The sequence below is a fragment of the Schistocerca nitens genome, chromosome 1 (genome assembly GCF_023898315.1).
Source record: "Schistocerca nitens isolate TAMUIC-IGC-003100 chromosome 1, iqSchNite1.1, whole genome shotgun sequence".
Taxonomy (NCBI): domain Eukaryota; kingdom Metazoa; phylum Arthropoda; class Insecta; order Orthoptera; family Acrididae; genus Schistocerca; species Schistocerca nitens.
Window position 1 is genome coordinate 344062752 of NC_064614.1, and position 17257 is coordinate 344080008.

The window sequence follows — 17257 nt, forward strand, 5'->3', positions numbered from 1 at the left end:
ATATAAAGTTGATCGTCGGCAAAGCAGATGCTAGACTGAGATTCATTGGAAGAATCCTAAGGAAATGCAATCCGAAAACAAAGGAAGTTGGTTACAGTACACTTGTTCGCCCAATGCTTGAATATTGCTCACCAGTGTGGGATCCGTACCATATAGGGTTGATAGAAGAGATAGACAAGATCCAACGGAGAGCAGCGCGCTGCGTTACAGGATCTTAAGTAATCGCGAGAGCGTTACGGAGATGATAGATAAACAGTGGAAGACTTTGCAGGAGAGACGCTCAGTAGCTCGGTGCAGGCTTTGTTGAAGTTTCGAGAACATACCTTCACCGAGGAGTCAAGTAGTATATTGCCACACACCGTCAGGTGGCTTGCGGAGTATGGATGTAGATGTAGATGTAGAATAATAATGGTACAAGGTACCCTTCGCCATGCACTGTACAGTCGCTTGCAGAGTACCGATGTAGATTTAGAATGAATTCGAAGTCAGTTCGTTCACTAGGAAAATACGAATAGTAGAGAGACACAGAGAGAGAGGAAGGGAGGGAGAAGTCTATCGCGGTGATTTGTTAAGGGAACTGTGATAAATACTACAACGATTTGATGAAATATACTGGTGGTAATCAATGGACATCGTCGCAGTTGGTAACACAAAAAATACACTTCTGGCCTGTGAGTACTGTAGAGACGGGTTGGTAGTGAGAATAATGACACAGTTTCATTTTTATTTTCTGTTCGTAGGGTGGAAACCAAATATCGGTTAACTGCTATATTTTAAAACTTGTTTCTCAGTTGTTTAATTTTTGTTAATTTTTGGTATTCTTTGTTTCTAAAGTGTTCCTGGCTAAACACTATGAAATATGTTTGACAGAACATTCCACATGTGTACTGCCAGTTCCCGGTGTCTAAAGGGCACAATATTTTGGGGAGAAACGCCATCGCCATCTATAGGTGCGCTGACAAACTGACCTGAGGGCATGCGGGTGGTTTATATCCCTTCATCCCGCGTCACCGAAGCGCCGGTCCGTTGTGCCGTAATGTAGTGTCCAGTGCACACGTAAAATCGGAGTTACACATATGGAGTGTTCTTTCCACAAAGAAAGAAGCCAAAGAATCAATTTATGAAATATCTTTAATCGTGTAATTCCTGGATTTTAGTGTGTTTCAGAATTCGAGGTAATGGGTGGTAAACGGGTTTAACAAATGCAATAATGAATAGGTCGCAAACAAAATAGCGCAGTCTGGAAGAGGGTGGTGAACGGCGTGCTGTGTTGCAGCTGGTGTGCGTGTCGGTGATGGCGGTGGCGGTGGGCCTGCACCGCAGCCTGGAACACTACCGCGCTGCCCTCTACCCCTACTCGACGCTTATTCCCGTCGTGGCGACGGTTGCCGCCGGATTGGACATGCTGGCCGCCACCGCTGCACACATCACGCTGCTGCGACGTCGCCCCATGCCGCTCTGCTATGTGAGTACCTTTTTTAGTTGTTATTTCATCCCCCTCGCCCATTATGGGCGTGGGTAGGCTGCCAGCGGTACACTACTCCACTCTTCAGCCAAGAGCATTCATAAAAATATAGCAAAGACGCGAAAAAATTTATCAGGACTATTTTCCGTTTTTAAATTAAAAAGATAAAAATGAACGGCTAAAAGGACGAACAATATAGATAATTTAAAAACCTCAACGGCAACCTGGTGACATTCTTCTACGAAAAAGTGCTGGAACACTGCACTTTTGTAAGAAGGCTGTTTAGGTTTTTATGTTGGTAACGCCACGTAGCGCTCTATATGAAAATCACTGACTGTGTTGTGTGAAGGCTATGGTTGGTTTGCATTCTTGGAGTACATGCCATTGTAGTGTTGGGCAGTTGGCTGTTAGCCGCCAGCAGTGGTGGATGTGGGGAGAGAAATGGCGGAGTTTTGAGAGCGGATGATCTGGACGTGTGTCCATCAGAGACAGTAAATTTGTAAGGCTGGATGCCATGAACTGCTATATATATTATGACTTTTGAACAGCTGAGCAGAACTGAACGTACTCAGACATTTCGCTCTTTAGCTGTTCTGATCAACACTAAACTGACACACGATATTTTTAGCGCAGCGCAATCTGACTTTCAATAATCCCTACAAAAGAATGGCCCTGACTAACATTAACATATACCTTTCACAAATCACTTACCTCACAAAAATCTTCGTTACTCGAACTACTGCAATACAGCGAGCGCCACTACTGCCAGCTAAATAAAAGATTCAAACTACTGAAGGCACGAACTACTGATAGGCATAGTTAGCAAATGCAAGATTTTGATAGAGAACAAACAATGTATTTACCTTAATAGTGTTCAAAAGTCATAATATATACAGCAGTTCATGGCATCCAGTCTTACAAATTTACTGTCTCTGTTGGACACACATCCAGATTATCCGCTCTCAAAACTCCGCCATTTCTCTCCCCACGTCCACCACTGCTGGCGCCTCACCTCCAACTGCGCAGCGCTACACGCTGTTAATAGCCAACTGCCCAACACTACAATAGCATATACTCCAACAATGCAAACCAATCACAGCCTTCACACGACACAGTCAGTGATTTTCATATAGAGCGCTACGTGGCGTTACCAACATAAAAACCTAAACAGCCTACTTACACTTTCACTTAAAATCTCAAGGACCTGCATTGTGTGAGAAGTATCGTGTGAGAAGAGAATATGTTCCACAGGGCTGAGGGCTGGGCTGAAAAGATAGGGTCTGTTAGGTAGAAAAGCTGTGGAGATGATAGGCAGGAGTACAGGTGGATTATGGGAATATAGACTGTCGGAAAGACAGAGGATGAGGAGTAGCGTGATACGTGGATAGTGTGTTGGTTACAAGAGGAAAGTTATGGGGATCGATAGAGAGGGAAAAGGAGAAAGAAGATCTGCTGTGGAGTGGCATAGGTGGGAAAGCGTTAAAGTTGGTAGGTGCAAAAATATTGGGGCGGATCTCACTGTCTGGGAGAGGGATTTGGTTGAAGTTGCTTTCAGATAGGATATTGAGTGTGTGTAGGTGTTTGGAGGAGGGATGCGTTTGTGAAGGCTTAGCAGCATACCAGGATTGGTGATCAGAAGGGAGAGGATGGGATTATTGGAATCAAGTTTGCAAAATGTATAGGAGATGTGGACAAGTTCAATGTGGATGAGGCGAGGTGGAAATGTGATGAGATGGTAGAGGATTCTCGTGGGGGAAGGCAGACAGATGCAGAAAGCGAGACAGAGTGCATGGTGTTCGAAATTTGGAGGGACTTACAGAACTTCGGTGGTGCAGAGATTCATGCAACATTTGTATAGCAGAGGATGGGGCAGATCAGGTCTTTGTAGGTGTGGAGAACATTAGAGGGGTGTAATCCCCAAGTTCGACCTGTTAGTAGTTTTAGTAGTTTCAGTCTATTGTGGGCTTTCTGTTGGGTGGTTAGTAGATGAGGTTTCCACATCAGTTACCCGGTGAAGGTTAGTTCAAGGTATTTTAGTGTGTTAGTTAAATGGATATGAAAGTCGTAAATGTCAAGGTATAAGTCACGGAGACGGAAGGTGTGGGTGTTAGTCCTATAATTATTGCCTGTGGTTTAGAGGGGCTGATCTTCAGGAGCAATTAGTTATACCATGAGGTAAACTGATTGAGGTGAATTTGGAGGGATCACTGAGATTTCTGGAGTGTAGGTTAGATGGCGAGGAACGCAGTGTCATCAGCATACTGAAGGAGGTGGACTGGTGGAGGGTGGTTTGGGCATATCAGCAGTGTAGAGGAGATAAAGGAGAGGGGAGAGGACGGATCATCCTGCAGTAAGATAGAAGGTACGTAGTGTTAACAGTGACAAAGGATGGGCGATTAGATAGGAAGTATCCAATGAGGCGGACATGATCAATTGAAAGTGCGTATGTCTGGAGTTTGAAAAGGAGAACGGAGTGCCATACATGATCGTAGGGGCCGGCCGCTGTGGCCGTGCGGTTCTAGGCGCTGCAGACCGGAACCGCGGGACTGCTACGTTCGCAGGTTCGAATCCTGCCTCGGGCATGGATGTGTGTGATGTCCTTAGGTTAGTTAGGTTTAAGTAGTTCTGAGTTCTAGGGGACTGATGACCTAAGATGTTAAGTCCCATAGTGCTCAGAGCCATTTGAACCATTTTTGAACCATGATCGTAGGAGGAAAAATAGCAGATTTATGGGAGTTGAATCGGTGTGACAGGAGATGGGTGAAGTGAAGGAGCTGGTCATCAGAGGAGAAACGGGGACGAAGCGACATTGGTTAATGGGAAAATATGGTGTTGGTTCAAGTGTTGATGGATATGCCAGGAGAGGATGGATTCGATGACCTTGCTGAACATTGAAGTATGGCAGATGGGGCGGTAGGACGGTAGAATGGAATATCAGTAGGGGTTTGTGCTGTCTGAGGAAGAGCAGGAATCTGGAGGTTTCTCACAGCTCAGGATAACCTATGGAGAAGTTAGTGGTATAAAGGGTTGCAAGGGTGGCTAGAAAGGAGAGTGGACATTCTTTAAGGTGTCAACAGGCGATGCGGTTGTGACCAGAGGATGCGTTGCGTTTTCTGTGAAGTACTTGTTTTATGTCGAGTGCCGTAATTGGGGTATTTAAATCTGCTTGTGCTATGTTGTCAAGTATTGGAAGCTCGGAGCCAGGGATGGGACTGCAGTGTTAGTACGTTCGTGGCTGGTAGGGTACACTTAGTCGCAGGCATTTCAGAATAAGTAGGCAATTACCTGTTCCCTACTATCGCACTGAATTACTTCAGACCTGCAGACAGGCAACTCAGTGAACAGATCTCCACGCTGGGTTGCTGTCATTGCTACTTGAATCAGTTCCACGCATTTTCTCTTCCACCCGCATTGACGTTCCGCGCTTCACAAATTGTGCAATATTGAGTATCTATAGTGTGAGTTAAAAACCTGTAGTTTTCTCTCATTCGTCTTCCAAAACCCTGGACTTATTTACATATAGAAACTATCATTCCAACGGATCTATAAGTGCACCATCATTACACAGATATCTGTGCGTCACCGCGTCTTCCTTAACACCTTCCGGCGTATCTCGGGGCTTATGCTGCGAAAGACTTCTTCGAAACTTTTGCGCATTCCTTCATTAGTCTCGTACCAACGCTGAGCCGCATGGGACTTCATTATTCTCCATAATGATCTGTCTGACATGGCATGATTTGGGTGTCTTTGTGGACATTTCAGAAGGGCTGTATATGTTGCTGAACAACGCCCATTCCAGGTGCCTCGAGGTCGTTCATTGAGGAATTCACGCACCTGAATACCAAAGTGTGCCACATCTCTTTCCCTCTGTAACCACCCACGGCCAATGATTCCCTTGTCTTCTATTGAGGTATTAACCACGTTCGGAACATGTTAAAATTAGAATTTACATACACATATCCAACTCAACAGGAATTGTCGTAGCCTCCTGGCGCATATCATTAAATGAGGAGCGTTACTTTCCAGTTATGACACACAATGGAGATTTTCCTTAGACCAGAAAACTACACTCCTCCTGTGTCAACTACAGTATATCGCACTTTCGGCTAAAAATAATACTCTTGAGCGAGACACTGCATTTGGAATTCCGCCAACAAAATACGGCAAGCTGCAACTCGCTATTCCATGTCGATGTCAGATAATTCATTCACAAATATCGCTCTAAATTTTTCCATTTTCAAATCTTTTTTAATATGGTCATCCACTGTTGACCAAGGTATTTGTAGTTCAGCTGGTCATTTGTCAATGGATACAAGTAAGAGAACTATTTATTTCTTCAATTGTTCAAATTCCAGAGCAGCATGTGGACTTCTCAGGTATTCTGTACATTGTAGCTGCTTTGGGCCCTGGGAAGGCCCATGAAGAACAGGACATGCCCTAGGTTACCGACAGGATGTTGCTGCCGACGTGGCAGCTCCGTGTACTAAATTTTGCACTCTCTATACCCCAAATAATGTATTTTTTCTCTTATGCTGTGTAGGCACAATATATAAAATTTCCTTCTTTATTATGCTTCCAGTTGTTATTATGTTAATGGCCACCAACCCATTAAAGTAACACTGTTACGGAGTTGTATTTGTCAAGGAAGTAATGTTACAGATCGGATCCTAGTAAATTGACACCATGAGCCGTACCTATTACGAAAATACACTCTATAAACTACACCCTCTTACACTGTAATAGGGTAGGATTCACCTAAAGCGGGTCCTCACCATTCATCTCGTTTTCGAGCATCAATGAGAAGGAGCTTATGTTACAGTTTTCTGCTTCCCCCCCCCCCCCAAAAAAAAAAAAAAACATGCGTTTTTCATATTAGGTGCATTGTGCTGCCACGTACTGCCAGGTACTCCATACCAACGACCTCAGTAGTCATTAGACAGACCCATTAAAGTAACGCTGTTACGGAGTTGTATTTGTTCAATTGGTTCAAATGGCTCTGAGCACTATGGGACTTAACATCTGAGGTCATCAGTCCCCTAGAACTTAGAACTACTTAAACCTAACTAACCTAAGGACATCACACACAACCATGCCCGAGGCAGGATTCGAACCTGCGATCGTAGCGGTCGCGCGGTTCCACATTGAAGCGCCTAGAACCGCTCGGCCACACCGGCCGGCAGTTGTATTTGTCAAGGAAGTAATGTTACAGACCGGATCCTAGTAAATTGACACTGTTCATGAGCCGTACCTATTACGAAAATACACTCTATAAACTACACCCTCTTACACTGTAATAGGGTAGGAGTGTGAGAGAGCAGAGTGGGGCGCTCCGCAGAACTCACGGACTTCGAACGTGGTCAGGTAATTGGCTGTCACTTGTGTCATACGTCTGTACGCGAAATTTCCACACTTCTAAACATTCCTAGAACCACTGTTTCCAAAGTGATAGTAAAGTGGGAACGTAAAGGGACACGTGCAGCACAAAAGCGTACAGGGCGACCTCGTCTGTTGACTGACAAACCGCGGACTGTTGAAGAGGGTCGTAATGTGTAATAGGCAGACATCTATCCAGACCATCACATTGGAATTCCAAACTGCATCAGGATCCACTGCAAGTACTATGACAGTTAGGCGGGAGGTGAGAAAACTTGGATTTCGTGGTCGAGCGGCAGCTCATAAGCCACAAGTCACGCCGGTAAATGCCAAACGACGCCTGGCTTGGTGTAAGGAGCGTAAACATTGGACAATTGAGTAGTTGAAACACGTTGTGTGGAGTGACGAATCACGGTACACAATGCACAATGTAGCGATCCGATGGCAGGGTGTGGGTATGACGAATGCTCGGTGAACATTATCTGCAAGCATGTGTAGTGCCAAAAGTAAAATTCGGAGGCGGTGGTGTTATGGTGTGATCGTGTTTTTCGTGGATTGGACTAGCACCCCTTCCTGTTTTGCGTGGCACCATCACAACAAAGGCCTACATTGTTGTTTTAAGCACCTTCTTGCTTCCCACTAGATGGGCAAACTGAAACACGTAACTGTTTCGAAACAAATGAAACAGTACAATGTAATGTTTCGATACGCTGTTTCGAAACAGTGAAACAATTTGTCTTTTGTAATCTAATAAACCTACACATTTTATCACCTTGAATGTCTACTGTATAAGTATGTCCATATAAACACAAATGAGGTGCGAGAGCACTAATCATGTCGCAGAAAGTATGAAACTATCACTTAGGCGTCTTGGCAGTTTCGTATTTCCTGCAGCAAATGTACTGCTTTCGTGTCGTGTGACTTTCATACTTTTCAATTGGCTGAGGACAGCCATAGCTGAAGACAGAAGAACCACCACGAACGGAACTGGAGGTGGGAGCTAACTGCAGAAACAACGGATATGCTACTGGGGTTCCCACATTCCATTAGTATGGGTAATATACCCATCCTGCTTCTTTCCATGCACACAAAGGGAATCATTGAGGATAATAGGCACAGTCACTATAGACTCACAAATAACGCCAAATAATTCGAATAAATAACAAAATATAACAAAAATTTTGTCTTTCAAGGTGTTTCGAACCGTTACTATACATTCACCATGCTTCCTAGTCCTTCCCGTTCACCATTACACTATCAGTGATATGTCAAACAGATGCTTGCAATTATACCTACATCAAATTTATGTATATGTCTAATAACTGCCACTCTACGCCTTTTTTATTCAAAATGTTGCAGGCTTTCTTGCGTTTCTTAATATGATTACAGTACATGAACAGAGAAGAATATGTTATAAAAAATTGTAGTTTAACTGAATGATTTTCACATATTTATTATTTTGAATGTGAATAGTATGCGTTGTTTTATTGTTTAGTTAGTGTTTATAAAGCAGATGTTACGCCATTTCGGAATAGGATAGTCAGCTAGAAACGAAGCTTTATTTTCGGACATCTTAAGCTTCATGCTATTGCTTGTCAAAAAGATTTCGACACTCTTGAAAGTGTTTCACGAAGTGTTATGCTGTGTTTCAGTACCTGTGCCGAGCCCGAATCTCGTCCGACACAGAGCGGAATGAAACATCACTGTTTCGATACAATCAGTCCGTTCCAAGCACAGGTGGACTGAAACAGCCTTATTTTGAAACAACGATACAGTTTCTGTGTCTGGCTCGAGATAGACAAGGGCGGAATGAAACACCGCTGTTTCGAAACAGTGAACCACAGCCGTTCCGAAACACTGAAACAGTTCCACGTATCGATACACTGTATCGAAACATAGAAACAGTGGCCAAGTCTACTTCCCACTGTTGAAGAGCAATTCTGGGATGGCGACTGCATCTTTCAACACGATCGAGCACCTGTTCATAATGCACGGCCTGTGGCAGAGTGGTTACACGACAATAACATCCCTGTAATGGACTGGCCTGAACCCTACTAACACCTTTGGGATGTTTTGGAAAGCCGACTTCGTCCAGGCCTCACCGACAGACATCGATACTTCTCCTCAGTGCAGCACTCCGTGAAGTATGGGCTGCCATTCCCCAAGAAACCTCTCAGCACCTGATTGAACGTACGACTGCATGTGTGGAAGCTGTCATCAAGGCTCAAGGGTGGGCCAACACCATATTAAATTCCAGCATTACCGATGGAGGGCGCCAATAGCTTGTAAGTCATTTTCAGCCAGGTGTCCGGATACTTTTGATCACATAGTGTAGGTAATCTTAAACAAACGAATAACATTCGTGTTTTGGTCACCTTAACAGATAGTCTGAGTTCTATCTTGTAACCTTTCACATAATTACAGCTCAGTGCAGTTTTGGTGTCATTCGCACGCCTACAATGTACGAGTATTCATTCCTTCAGAACGCAACATTATATTCCGCTGTATAAACTACCCGTTGTGTTGTACCTGATCAAATGTATCCGCACACCCCTATGTAATGTGATACTGAGTACTAGATGTCACGAAAGGTGGAGTCGTCTAGTATAAAAGGAGGAGGGAAAGGGAAGTATTAGCAGCAGAATGGGTCGGTAAGTCGAGCTCACTGTCTTCAAACATGGAGCGGTCACTAGATGTCACTTGAGTAACGAATCCATCAGGGACAATTTGACTGTTAATTATGTAGCTGTGCAGTGGAAACGCGAGGGAACAGCTACAGCTAAAGCTAGACCAGCAAGATTTCATCAACTGATGGACAGGGACCAATAGTGTCGCGGAGGATGGTTGTGAAAATTGCATGAAATCAACAGAAGCATTCAATTGTGCATTCCAGAGTGCTACCAGCAGCCCAGTTAGCACAATGTTGGCGCGTAAGGAGTTAAAAAGAATGAGATGAATGGTCGAATAGCTGCTTATATGTCATATTTCTCAAGTTAGTGCTAAGCGACGCTAGAGGTGACGTAAAGAGCGACGCCAATGAACAATGAATATTTGTAAACGAATGTTATACCTAGCCCGTGGCAATCAGAGAGAATGGTTTGGGCTTGGCGAATGTTCGAGGACATTATCTCTCATGATGTGTACTGCCAACAGTGAAGTACGGAGAAGATGCTGTTACGGTATTGGGGTGGTATTCGTGGCTAGGGTGTGGTTCCCTTATTGGGCTTAAGAAAACGCTAAATGCGGAAGGATATGGAAAGATTTTACAGCGTTGTGTACTGTGTAGCGCTCTATATGAAAATCACTGACTGTGCTGTGTGTCGCTGGTTTGAAATGTTGGAATTTGCTATTGTAGTGTTGGGCAGTTGGCTGTTAACGGCGCGTAGCGTTGCGCAGTTGGAGGTGAGCCGCCAGCAGTGGTGGATGTGGGGAGAGAATGGCAGAATTTTGAGAGCGGACGATCTGGACGTGTGTCCATAAGAAAGAGTAAATTTGTAATACTGGATATCATGAACTGATATATATATATATATGATGACTTTGGAACATTATTGAGGTAAATACATTGTTTGTTCTCTATCACAATCTTTCATTTGCTGACCATGCCTATCAGTAGTTAGTGCCTTTTTTTATTTAGCTGGCAGTAGTGGCGCTCGCTGTATTGCAGTAGTTCGAGTAACGAAGATTTTTGTGAGGTAAGTGATTCATGAAAGGTATAGGTTATTGTCAGTCAGGGCCATTCTTTTGTAGGGATTATTGATAGTCAGCTTGCGTTGCGCAAAAAATGTTGTGTGTCAGTTTAGTGTTGATCAGAATAAGTAAAGACAGAAATGTCTCAGTACGTTCAGTTCTGCTCATCTGTTTGAAAATCAAATAATGTAAGAGGTTTATCAGCGCAGTAATTCAGAAATTTTTCTAAGGGGATGTTTCAACTGTGTACAGGATAGAAACAGTCGGGAGACGATGACTGTTTGCATCAGCGTGACAGTGCACCCTGTCATCAAGTAACATCCCTAAGGTCTTGATTTTTGGACAACAACGTTTCTGAAATGAACTATTCCGCTCGGATTTCAGACCTGAACCCAACGGAACAAGTTTGGGATGAGGTAGAAGTCGACTGCCCTCCAGAGCCCAGCGTCCAACATAGTTGCTTTCTCTAGTTTCGGGTCGTGAGGAAGAACGGGGTGCCATACTTCCACAGACGTTGAGTCACCTCACTGAAAGGGTTCGCACCAAAGCTCAGAGAGAGAGCACACATGCACCTTAATGTCACTAACAGGTGTCTCCACAGATTTTCATACCTCACTGAAAGTCTCCTCATAAGAGTACAAGCCGTCGTAATGTCGAAGGGAGGAGACATCCATGTTAATGCCCACTAATATTTTTCTAGATATGTTTGATCAGGTGGAGTGTTGCAACACATCACATATTACTGTACAGTGCTATAAATTAATGTGAGAGAGCTTTAAACTGCTCCAAGAAGCGCGAACAGCTTTCGATGTCAACTGAAAAGTTACACAGTTTCAGTGATGGCATTTGCACAGAATTAGTGCATGGGGCTACTAGTGGAACGCGATCTTTGCATTTGACTTCCGAATGGATTCAAAAAAACTTCCTTTCAACCCCTTTGCTGCCTTCTGAGTAGCTGGATTCGCTTTGTCTGTGTACTAAATCTGGTCACTAGACCCGGTCAGCCGGCCTCTGTGGCCGAGCGGTTCTAGCCGCTTCAGTCTGGAACCGCGCTGCTGCTACGGTCGCAGGTTCGAGTCCTGCCTCGGGCATGGATGTGTGTGATGTCCTTAGGTTAGGTAGGTTTAAGTAGTTCTAAGTCTAGGGGACTGATGGCCTCAGATGTTAAGTCCCATTGTGCTTAGAGCATTTGAACCATTTAGACCCGGTTAATCAGGAAATAACTGGGAGTTCCGAGTAGAGTCCTCCCTCTGGATATATAAGGTACTAACTTAGACCAAAGACTGATACTGTTAAGATTTGAAACCAACATCTAAAAATAAGATACGTGACGCAGGGCAAAGAAGTGGTCATCACACACTATGCGAAGTGGAGTCGACAGTTACAGGATTGCTCATTTACAGTTTAAATCAAGCACCCATGTAGCAATACAGTTAACGCATTTTTCCGAAATTTCCTCTGTGAATGCGGTAGGTATTGTTTTTAAATTTTCTCACGTGAAAAGATAACAAACAGTTACAGCCAATGTGCCGACTGTTCTTTGTTTTTACAAACGACAGATTTACAGTTATACAGTGAAAACCTGTTTTACTTGCATTGTGAGTCATTTAGTTCACCGCTTCTACGGGAGTAGAAAAGAGTGTATCAATTTGGCAAGAAGCGTCAAGTTTTCTGAAAATTCTTCAACAATGCATGTGAAAAGTTTTATTATACTTTTACAACAAATTACGTCTTTTTCTAAGCATAATGTCCAGTATTTATACAAAATAACCATTTATGTTGTAGAATTTTTATTTACTCCAGTACAGACACCTGAAAAATATCAGGATAAGAAGCATAATATGTTAGAAAACGTTGGTTATGCAATAAGCTCGTCTAATGAATTAGACATTAACATTCTGACATCTCAAAATATTCGTCGTCATGTTTTAGATATGAGGACCAACAAATACATTAACTTGCAGCTCGTAAAATATCTCTGCAAGGATTTTGAAATATGTTTACTTCATAGCGTTGCGTAGTCGTTTGAGTTAAAATTGTCCCTTTTCAAAGCAAGGGTCCAAACATTCCTTTGTATAGCATCAATGGGTCCACAGTAATCAGTTTTAAGATTACGTAAAAACAAATTATGAAGTTAAGAGAAAACAAAGAGAAGAAACACCTTGTAATTAATATACCACAAATTTTCCCAGGTATTTTTACGAGATAGATACGTAATGACCATTCTAATTCAGTTTGTAATAATTAGACACATATACATACTCTCAAATGAACCTATTCGCATATGTTTGGTAACGATATCACTTCAGCTTGTAAATTCAATTACTGAAAATCGAAAAATTTGTTAGCAAATTTTTTCTATATTTGAAACAAATTTATGTGTGGAAAGAAATGCTACATCCCTTCTAATACCTTTCGCTTCAACTGAACACGGCAGAATATTTCACCACTTTAGTAAAGAAACCTCTACTGAAAAAACTGCGATTAGGAAAGTCATAAACTGAGCAGTATTGCAGAAATCGCCTGCAAATCTAAGCCACCACCAGTTAGCTGAGCGTGATCTTGGTTTCAAAATTATAACGTCATGCATTGCCTGTATCAGCTACGGTCTTAGGATACTATCGTAGAAACCGACGAGCTATCTGCACAAATCAGGAGGACAATCATTCGACTGAAGCAAAGCCAGTTAGGGGATACACCTAAAGAACGAACAAAATGAAAGCTTCTGACTGATTCGCCTCCCGTTACATACAGTGCTACCATAGGAGGCGATGAGGAATTGGAAAAAAAAATGGAAATTTGTGGTAAGTTCTATGGGACCAAACTGCTGAGGTCATCGGTACCCAGGCTTACACACTACTTAATCGAACTTAAACTAACTTACACTAAGGACAACACACACACCAATGCCCAAGGGAGGACTCGAACCTTCGACGGGCGGAGCTGCGCGAACCGTGGCAAGGCGCCCGAGACCGCACGGCTACCCCGCGCGGCCGAGGAATTGGGTGAGGCGCTCATATGACGAAAGAGAACGAACGAACATTAGCACAGTGTTTCTGACATACTTTACGTATCACATAATAAGCAGACACACTGAAATTTACATAGATTCAAGGACTGTTCTTGTATAAGTACTTTATCTTATTTGACATCTGAAAGTAAATACCTTTTGGATGCATCAAAACAGAGAGCGGATGTCTGCTAATTTTCGGGAAGAGCGGCAAACGGAAAATAAATTATATGTATCCTGTGTGGGCGATCCTATGGCAGACTGACATCACAAAAATTTAAGACGATGCCACAAATGCTGCAATGATGATGAGGCCCTAAAAATTAGTCTTTAAATAAGAAACGAAAACACTTACATGAAAATTCTACGCAAACGTATCGAAAAAGTTCTAAATGGAACACGGATAACTGTATATATCTGTGTGTGTGGAACACAGATAACTGTATATATCTGTGTGTGTGTGTCAAAAAATGGCTCTGAGCACTATGGGACTTAACTTCTGAGGTCATCAGTCCCCTAGAACTTAGAACTACTTAAACCTAACTAACCTAAGGACATCACACACAACCATGCCCGAGGCAGGATTCGAACCTGCGACCGTAGCGGTCAAGCGGTTCCAGACTGTAGCGCCTAGAACCGCTCGGCCACTCAGGTCGGCCTGTGTGTGTGTGTGTGTGTGTGTGTGTGTGTGTGTGTGTGATGTTCTAGGACACATGAAGTTCATTTAATTTATGCTTCTCGTAAATATTCACTATAACAGCGTTAATAATTTATAAATCTCCATTAGGTCTACGACGATTTTTATTAAGGAAGAAATAGGTACAAAGGAGAATCCATAAAGAGCAGCAGAAATCATCCTGAACTGTTATTTTGGAACAAAAAATCCGCATAGTTGCATAATACAAACGAGAAACCATGAAGAGCAGCAGAAATCATCCTATTATTTTGAAACCAAAAATCCGCATAGTTCCGTTTGAGAAAATTAATTTGAAACCTGAATTCCGGTGTCTAAAGGCTTTTCGCTATTTTATGAGGCCATAGAGATTATTCGTCAAAGAGAAAATCACGAAGGTAAAAAAGAAGGCCGTTGCCATTACGTCACAAACTTGAAGCCGACGTCCGCCACACCTTTATATCAACGGCCTCGTCCCCGCGTAACACACGGTTACGTGACGGCTCTTATTGTTGACGCAGCATCTAATGCCCTAAATTTCCCCGCCGATAATTATTCATTGTTCACATTTCTTACCTCTTTAAAAAAGATTGACTGGAACAGTCGAAGACAGGGGTCATGGGTGTGAGTTTTGTGTGTATCATAATACGAGTGTGTGTGTGTGTGTGTGTGTGTGTGTGTGTGTGTGTGTGTGTGTGTGTGCGCGCGCGCTTTGCTTCCTTTGCCTGAAGAAAGCTTTGGTCAAAAACATATGTGAACACACTATTCATCGTGCTTGCCTGCTGCTTGACGTGTGAGTAGCAATCTATCCGCTTCACACTGTAGTTTGTAAATAATCTTCCGCATTTGAACAGGAACAATGATGTACATAGTAATTACGACACCAGAAGAAAAAAAACGACGTTCATTACACTACATAAAGAATATCTGTAGCACAAACAGGGATTCACAATGCTACATCCAAAAGCTTAGATCGCTTATCCAACCAAAAGCCTGACAGAAAACGAAGTAAAATTTGAAACTAAATTGAAAAAGTTTCTCTTCGACATCTCGTCCTCTTACGTAGAAGACTATCTATTATTGTAATGTGTAAATGGTGATGGGTAGAAATTACTGACTAACATCTGTCTGTCTTTCATTAAAAAACAAAAATCTAATAAATGATTAATAGGGAGGCATATTTACAAAAGAAAAAAATATTTTTAATATAAAATAGCTCGTTCCGCGTCATTACGATTTATCATATATGCAACATGAAACTGTCTATTGGTATATCATAAAGAATGGTATAGACTTACATACTTTGAAAATCGCAAAATAAAATTGAAAATTAAACTGAATCAGATGATCAAAGTAGACGTGCGGTACGTTATAACTGTGATATGTTTGGTTATTTCTGAAAAACTGACAGAGTTACTGGCGAGAAGTATCCAAGGAAAATTCGCAAATAGGGCACTGTACAAAAGTAGGCGTATATGTTACACAGGTTAGGCCATCACTACTAACAAAATGACTTACATACATGTTAAAGCAACATATTCATTTTACGAAGTCTAAACGTTTGAGTCCATTCACTTGATCACATTTATAGTACGGTACTTCACAATGCTGGAACGTGCTTAAAAATTATATCGTTTTTTCACACTGTAAATCTGCAGTATTGGTCACACGCTGAATGACGCATCATGGGTAAGATTTCAGGGTCAGAAGATGTGTAGACTACAGTGAAACTAATTTACTGACAATCTAATAAACGAAGAACTCTGTTCTGCATGAAGGTGCACCTCTATGCTGTCTTTCTTTGAAATTCCAACAATCGTTCACTTTGTTGACATGCACAAAATACGATGGCATCCCTTGCGTCTTTCCTTACTGCACACGTTTATTGACTAACAAAGAACACGTAGGTAAGTTTTCTTGCAAACGTGAACATTAAAAATATTGTGCATACGAGTTGAAGGCTGAAAATATAACGAACAAGCAGCATTTTCGGACTTGCAGCTTTATTTGCTATCGATACAAATACGGTAAAATGGAATTAAATGGATTCCGAAAGCAGGTTTTGCACATCACTTCTTTCTCTTCTTGGTTATTCGAAATATATCAACAAAAAAATAAGTTACGTTAACAAGGCCAAGTCTGTCGTATTACTAGAGCAAATACGCATTGAAGAACGGAAAATCGTTCGAAACTGGCGCTATGTTATTCATGTAAGCTCTGTAATTTTTAGTGTTTAAAACAGTTATTGCGTGCACACGGCAGAAATAATGAGGAAGCAACAGTCGTAAATAAGAGTCTGCTAACGTTTTAAGCTACTTAAGATAGTGACAGGCCCCGCCCAATCCAGCATCAAAGCCGGCCAGGGTGACCGAGCGGTTCTAGGCGCTACAGTCTGGAACCGCGCTACCGCTACGGTTGCAGGTTCGAATCCTGCCTCGGGCATGGATGTGTGTGATGTCCTTAGGTTAGTTAGGTTTCAGTAGTTCTAAGTTCTAGGGGACTGATGACCTCAGAAGTTAAGTCCCACAGTGCTCAGAGCCATTTGAACAATCTCTAGCTTCAAAACAACGTGCAGGTTCGAATCCTGCCACGGGCATGGATGTTTGTGACGTCCTTAGGTTACTTAGGTTTAAGTAGTGCTAAGTTCTAGGGGACTGATGACCTCACAAGTTAAGTCCCATAGTGTTCAGAGCCAAAACAACGTACAGCATAAGTCTACGACGCCATCTCCCATCTTTTTTTACCTCCATGGAGAAACTGATTAGCAATCATTATCATAGTAACAGAAATTACCTAACATGAATTACACAGTGGTTATAATTAAACTATCACTACTTGAGAAAATAGATTAGCAGTACCTTTAGCGTATCAGAAATTAAATCAAGAGAAATGTAGGGTGGTTACAATTAAACTCTCGCTACCTGATAGAGTGATCGTAGGACAACGATGTGGTAACATTTGCAGGGGAGCGCAGAAGAGAAATAACGAAAAAACCACTGAAAGAAACACGTTTTAATGTCCACATGAGAGGGTAATATTTGACAAC

At 42.4% G+C, this 17257-nt stretch overlaps 1 protein-coding gene across 2 annotated transcripts in view; it reads left to right on the plus strand.

Annotated features, from left to right (window-relative positions):
• LOC126235638 (tetraspanin-6-like) overlaps window positions 1-17257 on the plus strand; it is a 156225-nt gene that overhangs the window by 46996 nt on the left and 91972 nt on the right. For both annotated transcript variants that reach the window (XM_049944355.1, XM_049944363.1), the window contains exon 2: window positions 1277-1465. In XM_049944355.1, the coding sequence (XP_049800312.1) occupies window positions 1277-1465 (189 nt within the window). The remainder of the gene's footprint in view (window positions 1-1276; window positions 1466-17257) is intronic.